This window comes from Pleuronectes platessa, chromosome 3 (genome assembly GCF_947347685.1).
Source record: "Pleuronectes platessa chromosome 3, fPlePla1.1, whole genome shotgun sequence".
NCBI classification, from domain to species: domain Eukaryota; kingdom Metazoa; phylum Chordata; class Actinopteri; order Pleuronectiformes; family Pleuronectidae; genus Pleuronectes; species Pleuronectes platessa.
Window position 1 is genome coordinate 23,568,289 of NC_070628.1, and position 19,358 is coordinate 23,587,646.

Here is a 19,358-nt window from a genome sequence, read left to right on the forward strand (position 1 = left end):
CTGCTGGTGGCTTTTATCCGAGGTGTTCATGCTGTCAGTTGGTTTATACCTCACAGGGATCAATTCTAGTTTGTTAAATGTTCTTAAAGAGACCTTCATCAGGGAACATGACAAAAGGAGATCCTAAAGTCTATAGCGACATCATATAGAAGAGTCTCTAATGCATCACATGGGAAAAACAGCTCAACATTTTAGCCCCTATATTCCACATACAAAGGAAGCTTCACGGAAAATAACGATGTATAATAAAACAGAGGATTAATCAAAACTGAAAGCAGTTGACAATTTAAAGAAATTATAAAAACATTGATGTGTTTCAACATACTGTACACAATTTGGACAATATATAAGATATACCTTCTAACACAACAGCAAGTATAATTTTAGAGTTTGTAACATGTTTTATTTTTTTTTGATAACTAGCTCTACTTTAATTGTAGTTTCTGAGGCCGTAGCTTTTTTCTTTGTGAATTGCATTAAATTGTATAGTAGAGTCTTTCAGTCAGTCCCTGTGAGGATCTACTTTTTGATAGACTTTTCTTCTATTCGGTCTATGAAGTGGCTTTAACTTTTGGCCTTGCTGAGTTATATACTTTTGCTGTGTTTGCTTTTGATGCACCAGCAGCTCAAAAAGCACTTATCTGGCCTCTTCACATACACACTGCTTCTTGCTATTGAATCTAAAGACTCACTTGGGTGCTGCCTTTGTAATTGTGATTTACAGCAGTCGTTGCCTTAAAGACTCGTGCTGCACTTAAAAAAAGTGTAAAATGCTGAGCAGGCTTTTCCACAGAAGCGGAAAAACAAGCAAATACAAGGACTTCTCTGTACAAATCAATGTTCTGTGAATAAACTGAGGTTCATCAGTAACACAAATCATGACAAATGAGCCCTGCTACTTAAAGGGATAGTTCACCTAGAAATGTAAAATGTCACCCATTATCTATTTACCACCATGCTGATGGAGGAGTGGGTGAGTCCACGAAACACCTCTGGAGTCACAGCTGTACTTTGCAGCAGCTGAATCTGATACAATTGAAGTAATTGATGACTGAGACTCCAGACATAATAAAACAACACAAGGCAACATTCTTTGGACAGTGTTTCTCCAAAACATTTTCAGGGTCTTAAATTTGCCACTGTTTGCCCCAGTGCATCAGTTTGTATTCCAGGTTTGAAAACTGGTGCATGTATGTTGAAGTAAAAAGTAAGAAATGCACCTGCTCTACTCTTATTTTCCATATTTGCACAATTATATGCAAGCTTGCATATCGCATGACTTTTGGCTTGTACCCTGAAAAGAAGAAGAAAAGAGAATAATAGTCCAAAGTCTACTTCAAAGCCCAGACAAGTCTGATTTCTGTACACGTCCGTCTTTGGAGGGTTAGGGTTAATAACCTGGTATACAACATGTGATTAGACTGTCCTCTAGAAGAGAGCAAGTAATAGGCCAGGAACAAATGTCCCGGTCTCAAGGATCCCAACTTAAGTTCCCTCTCACATTGAGGGAGAGCCACTTTGCCCCAGAACCACTAATAGAGGAGAACAATAGTTATGATAAACAAAAAGAGGTTTGGTTTTCAATTTAAAAGCTTGTCTGGAGTCGTTGTTTTCCCTTAGATACTTTGGTCTGAAACCTCAGAAGCTCTCAGAGGAGATTTCACCACATTGTGTTTAATTAATTTTATGATGGGTTGTGCAACGTGTCGTCCCCCCCCCCCCCCCCCCCCCGTGTAGCAAGCAATAAATCATCAGAGCAGGAGAGGAGGCAGTGTGTCTTGTGATTTCTGACAGCTTGTGTGGGAGTGTGTGTCTACGTGTGTGCGTGTCTGTGTGTTTTTGTGTAAGTTGGCGAGACAGAAAGAGCAAAAGGGGAGCGAGAAAGTTAATGAATAGTGATGAAACCCTCAGAAAGCAGAGTCCTGTTGTACGAAACACAAATGAGCTTCTTTATTCATCAGCATAATGAGACAATGCCTGGTTCCTTGAGTCGCACTGAAACAGAGTGTATGACAGATAATAATCCTGAAGCGGCAGCCGGCCGCGTTAATAACCGCTGTGTGCTGGAGACAGTGGTAAATAGGGACAACCTGTCGGGGAGATTTTTCACGTTTGAGGCCGCCAGCCCTCTGTCTCCAGTCTACCACCTCTTAAGATGTCATCCCGGCCTCTCGGCTGTACATCAGCCTCTCCTCTTCACCTCACGCCCTTGCCATCCCTTCCTTCCTGCCCCTCATCAATCCCTCTATAAGCAGCCTCTCTACGCACAGCGGCTCAGACCTCCTCCCCCTCGCCCTTTAACATTTCTCACCAGTATGGAAAGCCATTAGTCCTTCCTTGACGTTAACCTCTCTTGTCTCCCACGTACAGTGCAGTGCAGACAACTACATTACACCGGAGCAGTGGCGCTCAGCGAGGAATAGATGCTTGACCCAGGTGAGATTTTAATCTGCCTGTCTTGGCTCGAGCCATAAAAGAAAGACCATTAGTGCTGTCATCCTCTTACAAATGAAAAGTTGACCTCATAAGAAACACATAAAAAAAGAAAGTAATAAGCTGTACAAGTTTCAAACTAATTCTATAGAGGAGAAGAGATAAAATCTTACTTTGTTGTCATCCATTTTCAAGGCTGCCAACCCAGCACCATCAGTCGTCTCACCTGCAGGTGGGTTTGTATATTTTCACTTTCTACTCCACTATGTTTCACTAAGAAGTCGATACCTTCTACTCCTCTATATCTGACAGTTTTGTTACTTTAACATGAATGTTTTATATCCGGTATAAAATACGACCACTTGTTATAAATTAAGTGGTCCGACAGTATAATATAGTTCAAATATTCTGTGCTGTCTTCATGGCTAGAAGATCCACTGATTTATAACACATGTAAAACAAGGTTTTGAAAAAAAGAGACTGAATGTTCTCAATCCTGATTCTGATGATGGTTCAAGATGAAAGTTTGAGACTTGAACAGATCCTCTCATTTACGAACATATTTGCTGAGAATATTTACTTACCCGTTAACTTAAATGGGAATAAATGAATGAATGGTTCTCATCCCAGTAGATCATCTCCTTCAGCAGCTCTGATTTGGTGGCAGATATTCAAATCTTATGGGGCAACTTTGACAGTCCAAGAAACGACCTCGTAAAGGGATGTTTGGATGTATTGTTATGCTGGGCCATGACTAAGAGTCTGGCTACATTTCTTGCTCAACGACAAGTCTCATTCTCAACTCCCGTGAGACTTGGGTTGTTGTCGGAAGATTAAAGTGTAAACATGAGTGAGAAAGAGAGTGAGAGAATGAGAGAGAGGAATTTGGATTTTACAGAGAGACACTATTAAGGTGGAAAGGTTTTTCTGATGTGGACAATATTGATAAATGATTGGACTGTGATGGCCATCCCTACAAATTTGTGAAACGAGCCCTTTAAGTGGACATGTCGTGTGCTGTTGCAGTTGCCACATAGGATTACATTGTAGCCACTGCTGCTGTGTTCAAACATGATCTACAGGACACTTACACACCCACATTTACAAAACCCAGCTTGAAAAATACAGAAATTCCCCTTTAAATGTGACTTTTACTGAAGAACTTCCTTGTAATGCAGTGTTGACAGTTATTTCACTACACTTGAGTTATTCTGTCACTCTCTGTGTGACTGTCACAAAGTGAAGGTGTCAAATGCTAATGTGCTAAATAAAACCTGTTGTCAGATGCTCATCTCTACGTGAGAGAGGAACGTGACGACAGGGCGGACCTGGCTCTGAAGAACCCCTCTGCCCCCCCACCTCTAGCCTCAGCCTGTGGTAAGAGAATTACATTACTGATGAGTTCATTGGCATAATGGTTTTATGTAAAAGAGGGGCAGTGTCATAATCCAGTTTGAGACTTCACAGTGCTGGCTCAGGATCATCCAGGCTGCCACATCAACAGCTCTTTTGGGGATTTTTTACTTCAGGTATGTTCCGGTCTCCCTGTGGAGCTTCTCCGTCTGGGACCCTGGATGCTGGGCTCAACATTGACAGGACGATTAACTATGTCAACATCCCCATTAGTCTCCTGCTGGCTAAAACCACCAGAGAGCTGCTGCACAGTGAGCTGGACTTGCAGGAGTCCAGCTCAGCTCCGGTCTCCAGTCTGCACCGTGGTGTCAAAGGTAACTCTCCGCACCTCTACTGGTCCAGAGCCTGAAGTGAGGTTTTTAGATTTGGTGCTTCTTTATTCTCTGTCCGTCCCCCCCCCACCACCACAAGACAAAGACACGACTTCACGAAAGAGGAAAAAACATTTATATATTCACAGTTGGTTTTCTTGATAGGATGCAGTGACAGGTGCTTATTCCCCCGCTGACATCCATCTCTTTTATGAGCTTTATAAAAAACAAGTGTGGAAATGAAAATGTTTTTTTGCAGCAGCTAGATAGAACCAATACAGACACTTAATGAACAAGGAGAGGAAATTTATTCATAGGAAACAGACGTGAATTTATTTTTTATCGCTACTTACTACTGATTGATGTGGCATAATGAAGACATTTTCTGGTGGTGAAAATGAAGCAATTTAATATAGTGACACAGAATTTATAGCCGTTTAAACATATTACCACTTCTCAGGTAAGGATTTTTAAATTAGAGTTAACACCCTAGCTTAAAGCAATTTACAGATTCTTTAAATCAAAGATGAATGCTTGAAAGATAAATGGACCACACCATCAGGTTGGAAAATGTCTCTTATTAAATGGTATCAGTAAGTGAACAATATATTAGATAGCATGTGTTTCCTGTTAGGTTAAAGAGCATGTGTCAAACGGCAGAAACATATGAAATAAGTTTCTTCTTCTCTGCCGTCCAGAAGAGGGCTCCCTCAGGTACGCCCACCTCGACATCGCTGCCATGGGAACGGCTCAGCGAGTGGGGGCGGAGCCCGACCAGGACAACAAGGACACACTGACTCAGCAGGAGAACCGGCGGCGAGGCCACCGCGCTGAGTGCAATGACTGAGTTGATGACACTTTAAAAAAAACTTTTCATTACTGACTCTCTCTATCTCTCTGAATAAGCTTCATGCTCAAATGCAGCTGATCATCACACTTAAAAACACACACACACACACACACACACACACACACACACACACACACACACACACACACACACACACACACACACACACACACACACACACACACACACACACACACACACACACACACACACACACACACACACACACACACACACACACAGAGTTGTACCAGTGTACAGTTATATTCCCGCAAACAATCCATTCCAGTATAAAGAAAAAAGAGGACATGTCTGGATAGTTTTGTATGCAGTTGCCACATGGATGTGTTTTGTTTATATTCTGTAATTTCTCCTCACTTATAGATTTGAATTTGTTTCCTTTTTAACCTAGAACTTTTTCGTTGGCTGCATGGCACTTAAGCACACTGTGGCAACTGTTGAGGAACTTTTTTGCACCTCTTTTAAGATTCTCTCAGGATGACTGCCGATCAATATACAATGAACATGACACCGCAAATGACTGTTTACGACCGATATTACAGAAGTGAGACGCTGGTGACATCTGTTGGAAATTCTTATTCTGGATAGTTCTCGTTGATTGGGGGCTGGCTGTATTTGTTGTGTCCTCTCTCATGGAGGGTTAGCTACTGCCATTGCTTGATTTCATACTATTTATCACCGGTTTAGATCCCGCAATGAGATCAAGCCCTTCTTCCCATCACACTGACACCTGCAAATCAGCTGCTCAGAGTCCCAGCAAGCTCGGCAATCATTCATCATAAAAGCTTAGAAGCATTCGATTGAAATAAGCAGCTTTGAGTTATATCTCGGGTGCAAATTGCATTAATCCAGGCCCATGTGGCCCAAGCAGGACATGACTGAGTAATCAGCCAGCAAGTAACATTATTCATCCCTGTAATCAATGTAACTGCTTCTGGTCCATAAGAGGGCAAGAATTGATGAATGGAAAAACGCAGTGTGTGTGCTCCAATTTCTCACCTCCCTCTTGATATCATCAGGACAGATAGTCCAATATTTGAGGGTAATTCATATTTATGGTGGCAGTTCCTCACCAGCGTCTCTGAGGAGGAGGTGAGGAGAAAGAACACGTGGGAAGAGGCATTTTTTGTTTTATTTCAAACCACAGTCTGTCAATGTCATTACAAGAAGAACTTTTGTAAATAGTAGCTGCTTTTATTTAGTCAAAGACTATATGAATGATACTGAACTATATTTTGTAATTATTATTATTTGTATGTTGTTGGCACATGTATCTTACTGAACATTAAAGATTGCTGTTACATTTTCAGGTTTCAGTGTTTCTTACCCGAATTCGCAAAGCATCCTCCATTTGATATCGATCGGACAATAACAGCATTGTCACAGTATTTCAGCAGAATGAAGCACGAGTCACTACAGTAGGAACAGCTTATGTGATGGAGCAGTTATTACTTGCAGAGCTGAGGACAGGGGGGTGTAAATAAATTGTCTGGGCATCGATGTGCCAATATGTCTTCTGATGCAGGTGGATGGCCGCCCCCCAAGACCTGAACCATCTTCGATACATCATCTGGATAAGTCTGATCAACCGCTGCTGTCTGGCCCTTAACAACAACCACCCACACTACATTTGGTTCTGTTGGAGTGAAGCTAAATCTTCAGTTTTTGTACTACAAGCTCACATTTCTTCCAAACCATCCTGTCATTCGCTGCAGAGTAATTTTTAATTCATGTAGACCCCGTCTGAAAACCTGACCTGGTAGTTCTCACAATAAGTCCAGCTGATTAACAAGAAATCTCCCATAAGCACAGTATGTACAAACAAATTCATTAATGCAGACATTTGTGAAATCAACACCTAAGAACACTAGAAAAGTAGAAAACCTTCAATGTTAAAACAGATTCTTTGTACAGTGGATGAAAGGGAATGTGGGGAATGTGGCATACGTTGTGTGTGTGGTTACAGAGGAGATTATTTCAGTTCAGTCGACCTTCACCGACATAATGACCTTGATCTGAGCCGCTCAGAGCTCATTGTGCTCGAGTCCCTGACGAGAGATCTTGTTGGACAAATCCTGCATGTGTTTCTTCATCTGAAAGCAAGACAAAGAATGTACAGTCAGTGGCGAAGTGGCTTATGTCAATACAAGTAACCACTACCACACACAAATTTAAATACAAACACGTTCCTGTTAATCTGATACTCAGGATCCTATATGCTATTTGTGCAAAATATACTTTCTAAAAATCCCTCGGAAGGGACACTAACAAACACAGTGTCCATTCTAAACCTAATGGGCTGTTTGTTTGGACTGTGTTATTGCTGGTTGTTGCTTTCTTTCTGAAATTGTAAAAGTGACCTGCAGTAATTCAGCCAAGGCAATTCAAAACTGCAGCTGCACAGAGAGCAGTTCACCTGTGTCTTCAAAGTTCAGTGAAGCTCGAGGGGCTCAGGAAGCTCACTTCTCAGTTGCCATTGGCGTGAACGCAATGTTGTCATGTTTGGCAAGATCCCTTACACTGATGAGTCCCAGCCACCGCTACAGAGCGCTGGTCGTCTGTTTATTCAAAGTTTTTTTAATATTTAAGGTACCTTCTGTCTAAATAGTAGCAAATTTGACACTCCTGGTCCTGGAGATATTTGAGCCACACACAGACAGACAGATATCTGGAGTTAATAGAGATATTCTGAGCTGGAGATTCATCTTGTTAGTTAAACCACTAGTTTTACTGTAATATTTTCCTTTTTAATGCTAGTCCACATGATTGTAGTATTACTACTGTAAATATAGTAAATCAATACAAACACCTCTTTGAAGGTCTTGACATAAAGATGACCGACGGAACTAATATTTATTTAGCATTTACCTCTGGTCACATGAAAAAGCATCCGTATTTATCAATCACAACTTTCCCACAGAATACGTCATTGTACTATAGTAAATATTTCTGGTTCCACCACTGCTTTAAACATTAATGGACAGTATTTATAAAAGGATTTTTCTTTGTGTGAGATTCGAGCGAAGCGTTTCTTTTAGGAGCTTTTCAACATTATCCAACGACCTACTGTTTATTAACACATTGTTTATGAGTCCTACCGTTCTACAACCATAACAATAAGAAGTCTTGTAAACCTTCGTCCTCCACTAAAGTGCAGTTTTCTCCTCTTCCCATTTTGCAACATATGACTTTATACCGTCTTCAGTAGCTGTGTGGTGATTGGAGGAAGTAAGGGTGTGGAATAAAAGCTGACACTTTTACCTTGTAGCCCATCTCCCTGGTCTTCTCAGCGAGTGTGTTGTACTTGTCCTGGTTCCTCTTGATGTGCTCCTTGTCTCCTAAAGCCTCCACGTGTCGCAGCTTCTGGTGGGACAGCTCCAGCTGCTCCTGGTAATGGCTGTGCTTCTCCACCTTGGTCTCGAAGTGACGCAGCTCCTCCTAAATGACCAGGAAAAGGAGGGCAGCGAACACACAGGGGTGCAAGTTCAGTTCACCTTCAATTACATGCACAGCAGCACAGGGGATCTGATATGCATCTTAAGTAGTAACTAGATCGAAAATGTCATACAGAAAATAGGATCTGCATGCTTCCCTGAGATTCGCCTGAACTTGGGAGCTAGATGTCTTTAAAAAATTGAAATTGAAATTGAGATGCTCAGCGCATTCATCTGCCCATGGGACAAAGGGTGAAAGGAGCACGCTTAGAGACAGGAGAGTGGAATACTTTCAGTGCATTTCAAATGTGTAATGCATAAATTGTGACTATAATAAGGTGCTCTCTCGGCTTCATGGCTCACCATACATAAGTAGTACTTCACTACCACATATACTGGAAAAGTTAATACTGCCGTTTCCAGGAAAGCTCTTGATTTAAAGTTTCTAAGAGTTGGACTGCAGCAATTCTGATAAAAACTAAAAGTAATATCTGAGGACAGGAATGTCCCAAAGAAATTTGAAGCGCCACCTTGAGAGAGTCCAGCTCGTCTTTGCTGAGGTTGGTTCTCTTGGCCGACTCCCACAGCTCAATCACACGAGGCTCCCGGAACTCTATGGAGGACGAACAGACAGACAGAGATATGAAGAGATAAACAATCCAAGGAGACAGCTTGGAGCCTCTCAAATACTGGTTCAGATACTGGTGGGGAGCTTTGAAGAGGAGCAGTCACAGCAGATGTTTTCTAAGATACAATCACAGTAACAAGCTGTGCTGGTTGCTCAATCATCGGTGTATACATTCAATATGAAACAGGAGAAACAGAAAGTAAGTGCCTGCATTCATATCTCAGCTCAAGTTTCTGCCACAACAAAACTGCACTAATAATAAAAAGCAAATGAAGAAAACAGTGAGAGGGAGATGAACATTGTTTATGCTCAGGTGACAAGCCAGCCTGGAGGGGAGTGAGCAGAGAGGAAGTAAAGTAGTCAGTATAAATCAGCAGAAGGAACATTGCCTTCGTCTAAACTCCACAACAGACTCCCACTGAAACCTGCACAGCAGCGGCCTTGATTCAAAGCAGCTGAATTACAGAAACAACAAAACAATCTAATCAGATTAATAAATGTTTACTCCAAGAGACACATCACAAGGACAGTGGATGGATGCTTCACTCCGAGCTGCTCTAAATAACACACTCTCTCTAATCGCTGTTTTCCGAGTCTGAGTCAGTTCTCTGACAGGTGCAATGGACTCTCACCTGAGTTTTTCCTGCCAAACCCCAAAGTAAAAACTCTTGAGAATGTCCGAATCAGCCATTATCTAGAGGACTCACAGTGAGGGAACAGGTATGTTGATGACGTTTCCAACACACGACGGATGCAAAAATAAAAATAGTAAAAAGAATATAAATATCTCAGGATGAAACAGATGTGCCATGCATATAGAAGACACGGACGAGGAAGTCGACTAGGAAAGACAAGGAGATCTGCACGCTTCTGACGTTCTGCATCCTACATGTAGCTTAACCCCTCGCCACAAACAGTCGTGATACTTAGTACAGCACAGTGTGTTACTTTGATTACAAATCCCAAGTCATTGAGTTGATGAGATAAATGCAGTGAGACTGAGATGCAGAGGTGAGCTGTGTGTGTGTGTCTGTGCGTGCTATGTCTCCCTCACCGCTGTCTTCGGTGAAGCCCTCGTGGCTGAGCTTGCTGAGGCGCTCGAAGCCCTGGTTGAGGTCTCTCATTTTCTGCTTCAGGTCCGTGTGCTTCTGGTGCAGAACATTCTCTTTGACGTCACCCTCCAGGGGAGAGATCGCGTTCTTGTGTATTTCTGTTGAGACAGAGCGACAAGGGGGGGAGGTGAGGGGATAGCACGGTGGTTTCAAGGAGAGGATGAAGAGGAGGGAAATTCAAGCAATGAAAAAGAGGTGAAGAAAAGCAGCATTTAATTAGGAGTTTAATTTTAGTCATAAAATAACATGTAAAATGTTAATGCATTTTATGAGGCTGGATTTTTATTTTGGCTTGTATCACATATTTTTTCCATAAGAAGCCTGAGTAGCCTGTGAGTCTATTCTTATTGGTTGAGTCGTCAGTGAGGAGATGAGGTTCCTTACTGTTTCATCCCTGAAAAAGGTGTGGAGGTAAAAAGCGGACAAAGGCCAACTGGACAACGCAACACTGACTTGATGATAACGGTTGACATTTAGACCAAAATGTCCGGCGGTATGCGGAGGGGGAGACTCCCCCTCCAGGCAACATGTGATTGGCTCAATATTTAAATGCTTCAGACAAGCCGAAAAATACCCCTGGCTTGTTCGGCAGAAACACGGCACTTTGGAGATCTAATGAAAAAGTCCTGGCACAAAACGTCTGCAAACTGTCAATCAACGTCCGGAAGAGATGCGCCTGTCTCCAGTGTCCATTTGAAACACAGTGGGTCCTGTCAGATCGACTTAAAACTCACATTCTGATATGATGTGACAACTACTGATAGAGCACAGAGCGGGGGGGATACCTGCCATCTACGTAAATAAGATTTAACAAACAGAAAGGGAGCCTTCTTCACTTGGGCCTGGGTATTTACTGGATATTTGTATGTTAGAAACTGTCCTGATACATAGAAAATATAGATCTTGCAATATTTCTCAGAAATTTTCCAACATTTTATATAAGGAGCATAAGTTTAGCATAATTATGTCTATTATTAAAACATATGTGATTAAATTAGCTACTTAGAGCAGAGAAGACAAACATATAATATATGTTGCTGTGACACAGCAGCCCAGAGGAGAACAGGGATTAACTGCCCATAAACTTGGCTTCAGAAAAAATCAATAAAAGGCATTAGTGCACAGGGAGTTATTCACGCTGCTCACCCTCAGTCCTGCTGACTGTGTCCATGAAGATATTGTACTCATGGACTTTGTCTTTGTGGTGCTGGAACTCCCTCTTAAGGCTCAGTAACTCCTCAGTCGAGAACTTCCCCGAGTTCTTGGCCTGGTGCAGGTCGAGTCATCGGAGACAGAAGGAGTTAGAAATAGCAGGTCAACAGGTATATTGTGGCTGGAGAAGGATGGAGGCATGAAATACAGTAATGACTGTAATCTACACATCTAAATATTCATAAAATCAACAGATTGTATAACGCAAGAAGTCTACAGGGCCATTTTACATGACATATAGAAGTTACATGTCGTTTAGTGAATATTGGAGCTCCGCCCTTGATTGTCCCTGAACCTTCCTGCTGAAGCAACTCGAGACTTAAATTGTGTAATTTGAGTAATTATGATTCTTGATTTTCATTCCTTAACAAGCTGCATAGATGCCAACGCACAAACGTTGAAATGATGGGACATTTTATTTTGTTCTTTAAAAAAATAAATGTGTTACTTTGTTCCATGAAAAGTTCAATTAAAGGTCTATTGGTGCTGCGTGAAAACTGTGACCTCAAAGACCTGTCACCGGGTAAATCATTTAGTATACGTCACGTGTTTTAAGTGGTGTCGACTGATCTCAGATTATTGTATACGTTTGTTTTATGTCACCATTGTGGTTTAATTTTTCTCCTGTAGCAACAGAGTAGGGATAAACATCTCAAAATGAAACTGTGAAAAAACAGGGTATATAAAGTGTATATATTAGGGCTGTGAAATGATTAAAATTTTTAATCAAATTAATCACAGGTTTCTATGGATTAATCATGATTAATCACATTACCGATTTTCTCGGAATATTTTTGTGAAAACAAGATTTATGACATTTAACTTTTCTTTTGTGCTGCAACTCAGCAGTTCTTCAGCAGTTATCATTGCTTTTCCATATGGAACATTAATATAATCTTCATCCTAAACAATATTCGGGCTCCTTAGCCATTGTGTGGTTGAATAAAACTTTTTTTTTTTAAATCAAACAGAAATTATTTGAGCTTCTTAGCCATAGGATGGTTGACGTTTTTTATATTTTTTGTCACACAACCATTAACCACACCATGATACAATCTAATGCCTCTAAAGGCCCTCTTAGCTACTCGGTCTTTAGCCAGTTGGTGAGGCAAACTAACTTGTTCAAATTCTCTGACAGTAAAGCTGACCGCTTCTTTTGCACAATGTGTCCTGCGAGTGAGTCTGGTTTGGCGCATTCCACTTGAACGCCCCTCGCCGACCAACACATGCTTCGCGTTGCGAACACGATCTTCCCGTCCAGAAGGTCCTCAGGTTCATCAGAATTATCCATGTTGTTTGTTTGTTTGAATGGCAGCTGCCGTCTGACTGCATTAGAGCGGCGACTTACGCCGGGTTCACACCGGACGCGGAAGCGACGCCGAAGCGTGGCGCATTACTAATAATATCACATACTTCTGCTGTTATCAGCCTGCAGTAAAAACGGCATTTAATCATTTTTTTCAAGCATATACTTACTTGTTGCTCCAACATTAACTGCAACAGCGTCCCAACATGTGTCTTTTTTGGTGTTGTCTTTATACAACATATGCTGAGAATCAACAACTCAAGTTACTTCTCCACTTCAATGATTAATTTAATGTCATCCATGTTGAAGAACTTCTCCGCTGTTAGCTCCGGTAAATGTCGGGTGTCGAGGGTAAATTACGTATTCTCCACTCAAGCCTATGTGGAGAATACGTAGCCCCCCCCCCCCCCCCTCTCTTTTTTATCTTTATGACTGCTTGTGTGGCTGTAGTGGATGGGCAGAGGGGGACATTAAATAATGTGGTTGGTAAAAGTGGTAAAATTAAAACTCCAAGACAACAGAACGTGAATACAAAGTATGGGATGCATATTTGATCATTTATATCATATAAAATATGTCATCTATATCGTTTAAAATAATTTTTCAGTGTGTTTCCTGTCGCGATACGCTGGCGTCAAGAGGAAAAAATAGACTCGACGCCGAAACGATCGCTTCACGGCGCTAGGCAGCCGCGGCACAACGCTACGCTTCAGCCTCCGGTGTGTTCAGCGCTGCGGTTTAACATGGGAGTGGATGGGAGCCAGAGGCTTGGCGCTGCGCTTACGCCTCGCTTCGGCGTCGCTTCCGCGTCCGGTGTGAACCCGGCGTAATGCAGAGGCGGCGGAATTGGAAGGTCCTTCTGCGCATGCGTTAAATGCGTTAAAAAAAAAAAAAACGAATTAATCCTGTAATTTAATCATAACGCGTTAACGCGTTATTTTTCACAGCTCTAGTATATATATATATATATGTTGGAATAGCACGTTAATAAAAACATTTACGTTGATTAATCATGCGAAATGGGACCTAAAAGGGCTCCAAGCCTCGATAAAGCGTAGCCCAGCTTCAGCACGGAGGAGTGCCCACTGCAGTGGTGCTCGACTCAGACAAGGACCCATCAGCAGCTGTCTGTCCTGGCTCACAGATATCTGGCCAACCCTGCCACTTCTGTCTCTGAGAGACTCTTCTCACTCCTAGGTCCCATGGTTCAGAAGAAGAGGGCAGCCTTGAACTCTAAGAATGCAACAAGCTAGTTTGTCTCTGTCACTTGCTGAAGGAGAGCTAAGAGGTGAGGCAGATGAGTCCATTGCTGTTAAGTGACACTACATGTTGATAAGTCAATCTGTTATGGCCTATGATGCCACAGAGATTTTTGTTTAGTTTGGTTTATTTTGTCATGCAAGATAGTATTAGGTAATAAGATGAATAAGATTGTAATAAGAGAAATTTAGGTCAATGTGAAGATATATTTTAATGGTCTACCCTGTATTAGAAAATGCACTAGAGAGTTAAACTGTTGCGCTCGGTTTCCTAGGTTTATTTTGGCACAAATGATATTGGAGTATTGATGTCAAACGGACTGTTACTCTGTCAGGTTGACATTATTATTATGGCCCAAAATGCCATTATTGCATATGAACAGTGAAACAAATATTATGAAATAAAATAGATGTTGAACTTTAAAGTTTATTGGTATATTATTCATTGATTTATCTATCTACCTAAATTAATTGGACCAACCACCCCATGTTCCATGTGTGGGGTGAGGAAACTATTATATATATATATATATAAATGGTTTAAGCATATATAATATAATATTATATATAATTATTTTTCTTCCTCTCTTTGCACACACATACAAACATGTACCTTGTTCCAGAGTTTGTTGAGCCTGGGATCATCAAATATGTCTCCCTCCTTGGTGTCGTGGTCCTTCAGGGAGTTGCTCTCCAGCGGCCGTGTGTCTCTTTTCCCATCCATCCCAAACTTGGCCAAGATCACTGAACAACAATAGCACATTAATTTTGTATTAACATTAATATAAATGATGCCGACGTAAGCCTGTGAGCAGTTACAACTGAGCCTGTCATGAAGAGAAGCTCAGGAGAATATAGCGAGTAAGACATATACATTCATTATTGAAAATGAGAGAGTCTAACACATTTCACAGTACAAATTACCCAGAGTCCCACAACCCTTGACAGGAACTCATTTATTCCACAGTCACCACACCAGTTGAAAAGAACAGAAAAGGGAGCAGCATCCCTAATGAATCAGGAGCGGAAAATAAGCTACGAACACAGAATGGTTGGTTCGGGAAGCAGTCATTTTCCCTGACAAATGTAGCACACATGAAAAACCTAATATCTAAAGATGAGCATGAAAGAGGAGGGAAATTCTCATTTATCCTCCCGCCTGGATGGCAGCACGCTTCCACAACAAGGTAACCAAAAGGGACAAGATTCAAATGCATCCAAACCTTCCAGGACACTAATTTCCCATGACAGAAAACTGATGATGTTGTCGCCTACTTAGCATTTCTGTAACTAATTTGTTTAAAATGTACCAGTTATGTGCAAAAAATACTGTAAAGCACAATTTATCTTCGATCTCGTAGTCTGACAACATTTTGGACTGATACACACAGCACAAAACAGAGTTGGACTTTGCTCTGAAGAAGCTCTACCCTCATTGCTCTGCTCCAGTAAACTCTTATTGCATCAGCTGACTCAGCATCATCCCAACACTGTTAGTTACCCATCAGTGTCACTTATTAACAGTGTCCACACATCTGGTTTATAATTCATAATTCTCATAAACATGTTGAAAGATCCTAATGATATTTTACATTTTATTGTATTGCAACTGATCTGCAACGAGTGCTGAGAGTTAAACAAGTTTATGGTCCAAGATCAACCAATTTACAAGAGGAAAAGTGTCTGCGTCTGTCTCTTGGCATCTCAAACTGAGAGGAACGGAAAGAAGTGCTGCAAAAAGTCGAAAATAATTGATAGTGACAGGAAATAGAATGACTCAAGTAGATTGGTGTGATTCAGTGAAGGAGAGATGAGGTCCTCCTAAAAAATATTTATTTATCCTTCAAAGAGGAGCACAATGTGGCCATGCTGCTCTGCCTGGAGCTGGAAGGTCACTCCTCCACTGAAGAGTTCGGTTGGAGAGTTAATGTTGGGGAGTTAGAGAGTCCAGGATGGGGGGACTTGCACAGGGAAGAAAGTCCACTGGCTGATTGCAGCAGAATGTTAAACACACTGGTGTTCAGTATGGCTGGTGAGGAACCCTTCACACACTAATACACCAGCTCTGGGTGTAATCATGACTGTGATTTTTTAAGTATGCCTGTCCTGTTCCCTCATCACATGAAGGAACAGTAGCTGTGTCTGAAGCTACATTCATACTAATATGTGCACTTCAGCATAGAATCTGTAGTAATCCCTGTCCATAGTAATTCATACCATGTGACCATTCCCAGGGGTTGAGAGAACAGGAAGCTGTTTTTCTACTCTGCAGTTAGTTGGAAAAAGAGGGAACAGCAGCGTTTCAAAACTTGTTTGCATTTGGCAGGCGGTAACGTGGCAACAGTGATGAGTTTTTAATTGAGGATGTATTTGTGTGGATGAACTCTGACTGGTTAAAACCTGTGAGAAATCCTAATAGGTGCAGCTGCTGTAAGCAATAAAATATCTTAAATCCGAGGTTAACAGATTTCACGTTTAATCTCTCATCCTGCGAAACGATATCTGCAGGTAATTCCTTAAAGCTACCCTTGTAATTTCTGTAAAAACAAAAACTAACATTGGCAGAGATGAGAAATTAAATATCCTCTGGGACGTGTTTCGCTGATAGAAAAGGAATTATTTAACAGCCAAATGGCAGTTTATTACATTTAGGCTTCTATGTCAACAATAATGTGTTCCTTGGTGTTAGTGGTGTTAATTACTTGTCAAAATCATTAAAATTTCAGCACAGAGGGCGACTGCCAAGATTTGTGGTTAACATTCGGGGCAGAGTGACTCAACAATGAATTCAGGTTGAAGTGAGGATACAATTCCTGATTGTGCTAGTGAGCAGAGACTGTCTCACCATTGAAGTTACGTCTGAGCTGGGCCTCCTTCTCCCCATTATCATCAAGGCCCTCCGCCTTCATCTTCTTCCATTGCATCTCGTCTTTTTCCTGAATCTTCAGATCACTGTGCAGCTCAGACTGCTGCACTGGGGACAACTGCGTCTATCAGGACCAAAACAAGGGACATCGTAAAACTACTGCAACAGAGGGAGGGAGAAAGATTGAGCAGAGAGAAGGGGGGAGAGGGACTGGAAATAGAAACAAGGACAAAGAAAAAAATAACAGTGTGACAGCTGCAAATTACGCTGGGAGGTAAATTAGATAAACTGTAGGTGAAAATGGAAAATTTCAATCCCTAGAGAAGATTAAATTGAAGTAGCGATGGAAACATTCTTCACAATTTGAAACTCAATCCTATCTTTCTTTATATTTCCACCAGAGAAATTATCACTATTACAGTTTTCTGCAGAGGACCAGTGAAGTTAACTGGGGCAACAGGGTACGTAATTGAGTTCCTCAAAGACCATCAGCGGAGATAACTTAAAACAGTATTTTCCAATAACCTTGTAGAACCAAGTTCATCCAGCTTATTGGCTGAAAACAAATAAACTAAATCTTATTAACCAAGTCACGCCAGCCACACTTTGAAAAGTGATTCGCATCTAGTTGTGGTCTTACGGTACGGGTCCGATGGAACGGCAGGAAGACCCAAGACAAACTTTGGAAGTTTATTGTCAATTATTATAGACGTTTTATTTGAAGTATAATGAAATATAATGTTATATGTTTGTTTTATTAAATTAAAGGGAAATGAGGCTACGTTACATTTAAAGCACTTATCACCTGCTCATATTAATTTTTTTTTTTTTTAAATCCATAAAAAGGTGACAGATATTTCTCCTCACTCTTGTTCATGGTAATGACAGCTGTCTGTATTTCAAGTTTCAGATGATTTTACTGCAGAAAATTTTAGAAAATTAAAGGGAAGTTCTGCTACTTTTTACATTATATTATTTTTAATTTGTAGCGGGGCCCCTGTCTCTCAGTCTTCCCCTCTTTTTTCACATGCAAGTAAATACATTTAACTAAAAAACATTTACCTTTAATTAGGTCAATTATCAATGTACGACACACGGCCTGTTACAGACATGTTGTTGTATTTAGTTAGCTTCACTAACCACCAGCTACTGTTCCTTACTGTGTTAGTGTGGTCGAATCAGAGTGTACAGGAACTACAGCTGCTAACAGTAGAGCTCAGCATCCCTTTTAAACTACTGACCATCGATTACACATAACAGACCATAGATTTAACACTACAGACATAGATGTAAACACTACAGACATAGATTTAACACTACAGACCATAGATTAAACGCTACAGACATAGATTTAAAACTACAGACCATAGATTAAACACTACAGACATAGATTTAAACACAACAAACATAGATTTAACACTGCATACCATATATTTAACACTACAGACATATATTTAATACTACAGACCATATATTGTAACACTACAGACATGGATTTAGACACTACAGACCACAGCTTTGAACAGTACAGAACAAACAGCGCAGACCAAAGACTGGAACACTTACCCTCATGGCTTTCTCCCACACCTGGTTGAGCTTCGCTATCCTGAACTCCACCGTGTGTCCATCACTGCCGCTCGGCTCCGGCTCGTTCACTTCCCGGGAGTATTTTCCAGCCGTGACACCACAACACAGACACAGAGCAACAACTAAACCCTGCAGCTGCATTTTAACAACAACTACACACAACCAGAGACAGGAAAGGAGCTGGAAGACACAAGCTAGGTCAGTTAAATTAGCCGGAAGATACTGCAACTGTGTCTGTTATTGTGGCTTGGGTCACGAGTCATGTGCTCAAAAAGGGAGGGCGCTTCCGCAACAGTTGCATCATGGGCTATGTAGTTTTCTCTCGCAGCCCTGTGGCTGTCACTGGAGCGGAAACGATCTTCTTTAAAACTACACTTCATGGAAAGCAGCGCTGCGTCGTTACCAGGCAACGGCGGCAGCAGAGACTGTGAGCAAATAGAAATCCTCCACGTGCTCACGCCCCTGGATGCTGCATCCTCACGAGCGGTCCGTCCGCAGCGCAGGCTCCTGGACCCGCTGCTGCTCCTGGGAGTCTGAGAGTCCGGCTTATCACAAGCGAACAGGTCATGTCCTCTCAAAACTGACCTGGAGCCTCAGTGAAATTACAATTAGATTGTCTTTCCCCTGTAGCTTGAAAGCTTGGATAATTTATTATTGTTCTATTCACAACTATACGTTTACTTTCAGATCCGTCAGTGTATATTCCTCGAAGGAGTTTAGCTGAAAAGAATGAGAACTTTCTTGTTTTTGCGCCATATCATATCAACTATTATATCAAGAAAAGCTGGGGGTTTTTCTTCATTAACATTCGCTTAATTTAAATGCAACGTTATATTGCAATTGAATCTTTAAATTTTAAATGTGAGATACATTAATAACAGTTAAAAGAGTTTGGTACAATGGTAGTTGGTAAACTGCCCCAAGGT

The 19,358-nt window shown here is 41.3% G+C and overlaps 2 protein-coding genes across 2 annotated transcripts in view; one reads left to right on the plus strand and one right to left on the minus strand.

Annotated features, from left to right (window-relative positions):
* The window catches only part of dok7b (docking protein 7b), a 24,882-nt gene extending 17,783 nt beyond the window's left edge, over positions 1-7,099 (plus strand). The window contains exons 9-13 of the mRNA XM_053418208.1: positions 2,371-2,436; positions 2,629-2,665; positions 3,718-3,810; positions 3,963-4,160; positions 4,856-7,099. Of these exons, the coding sequence (XP_053274183.1) occupies positions 2,371-2,436; positions 2,629-2,665; positions 3,718-3,810; positions 3,963-4,160; positions 4,856-5,004 (543 nt within the window). The 3' untranslated portion in view covers positions 5,005-7,099. The remainder of the gene's footprint in view (positions 1-2,370; positions 2,437-2,628; positions 2,666-3,717; positions 3,811-3,962; positions 4,161-4,855) is intronic.
* Positions 6,143-18,712, minus strand: lrpap1 (low density lipoprotein receptor-related protein associated protein 1). The gene is made up of 8 exons (XM_053418658.1): positions 18,412-18,712; positions 16,825-16,969; positions 14,593-14,723; positions 11,349-11,469; positions 10,145-10,300; positions 8,993-9,075; positions 8,290-8,466; positions 6,143-7,121 (listed from the first exon to the last, which is right to left on the minus strand). Exons 1-8 carry the CDS (start codon positions 18,571-18,573, stop codon positions 7,053-7,055), a joined length of 1,044 nt encoding a protein of 347 aa, XP_053274633.1. The 5' UTR covers positions 18,574-18,712; the 3' UTR covers positions 6,143-7,052.
* Between the last annotated feature and the right edge of the window lie 646 nt (positions 18,713-19,358).

Excerpts from the sequence above, each read along its gene's own strand:
- lrpap1 (XM_053418658.1), bottom strand. The coding sequence starts at position 18,573 with ATGCAGCTGCAGGGTTTAGTTGTTGCTCTGTGTCTGTGTTGTGGTGTC. Across the intron at positions 16,970-18,411 it reads TGTGGGAGAAAGCCATGAGG|ACGCAGTTGTCCCCAGTGCA; the intron begins GTAAGTGTTCCA and ends TGGTCCTGATAG. Across the intron at positions 10,301-11,348 it reads CACAGTCAGCAGGACTGAGG|AAATACACAAGAACGCGATC; the intron begins GTGAGCAGCGTG and ends CTGTCTCAACAG.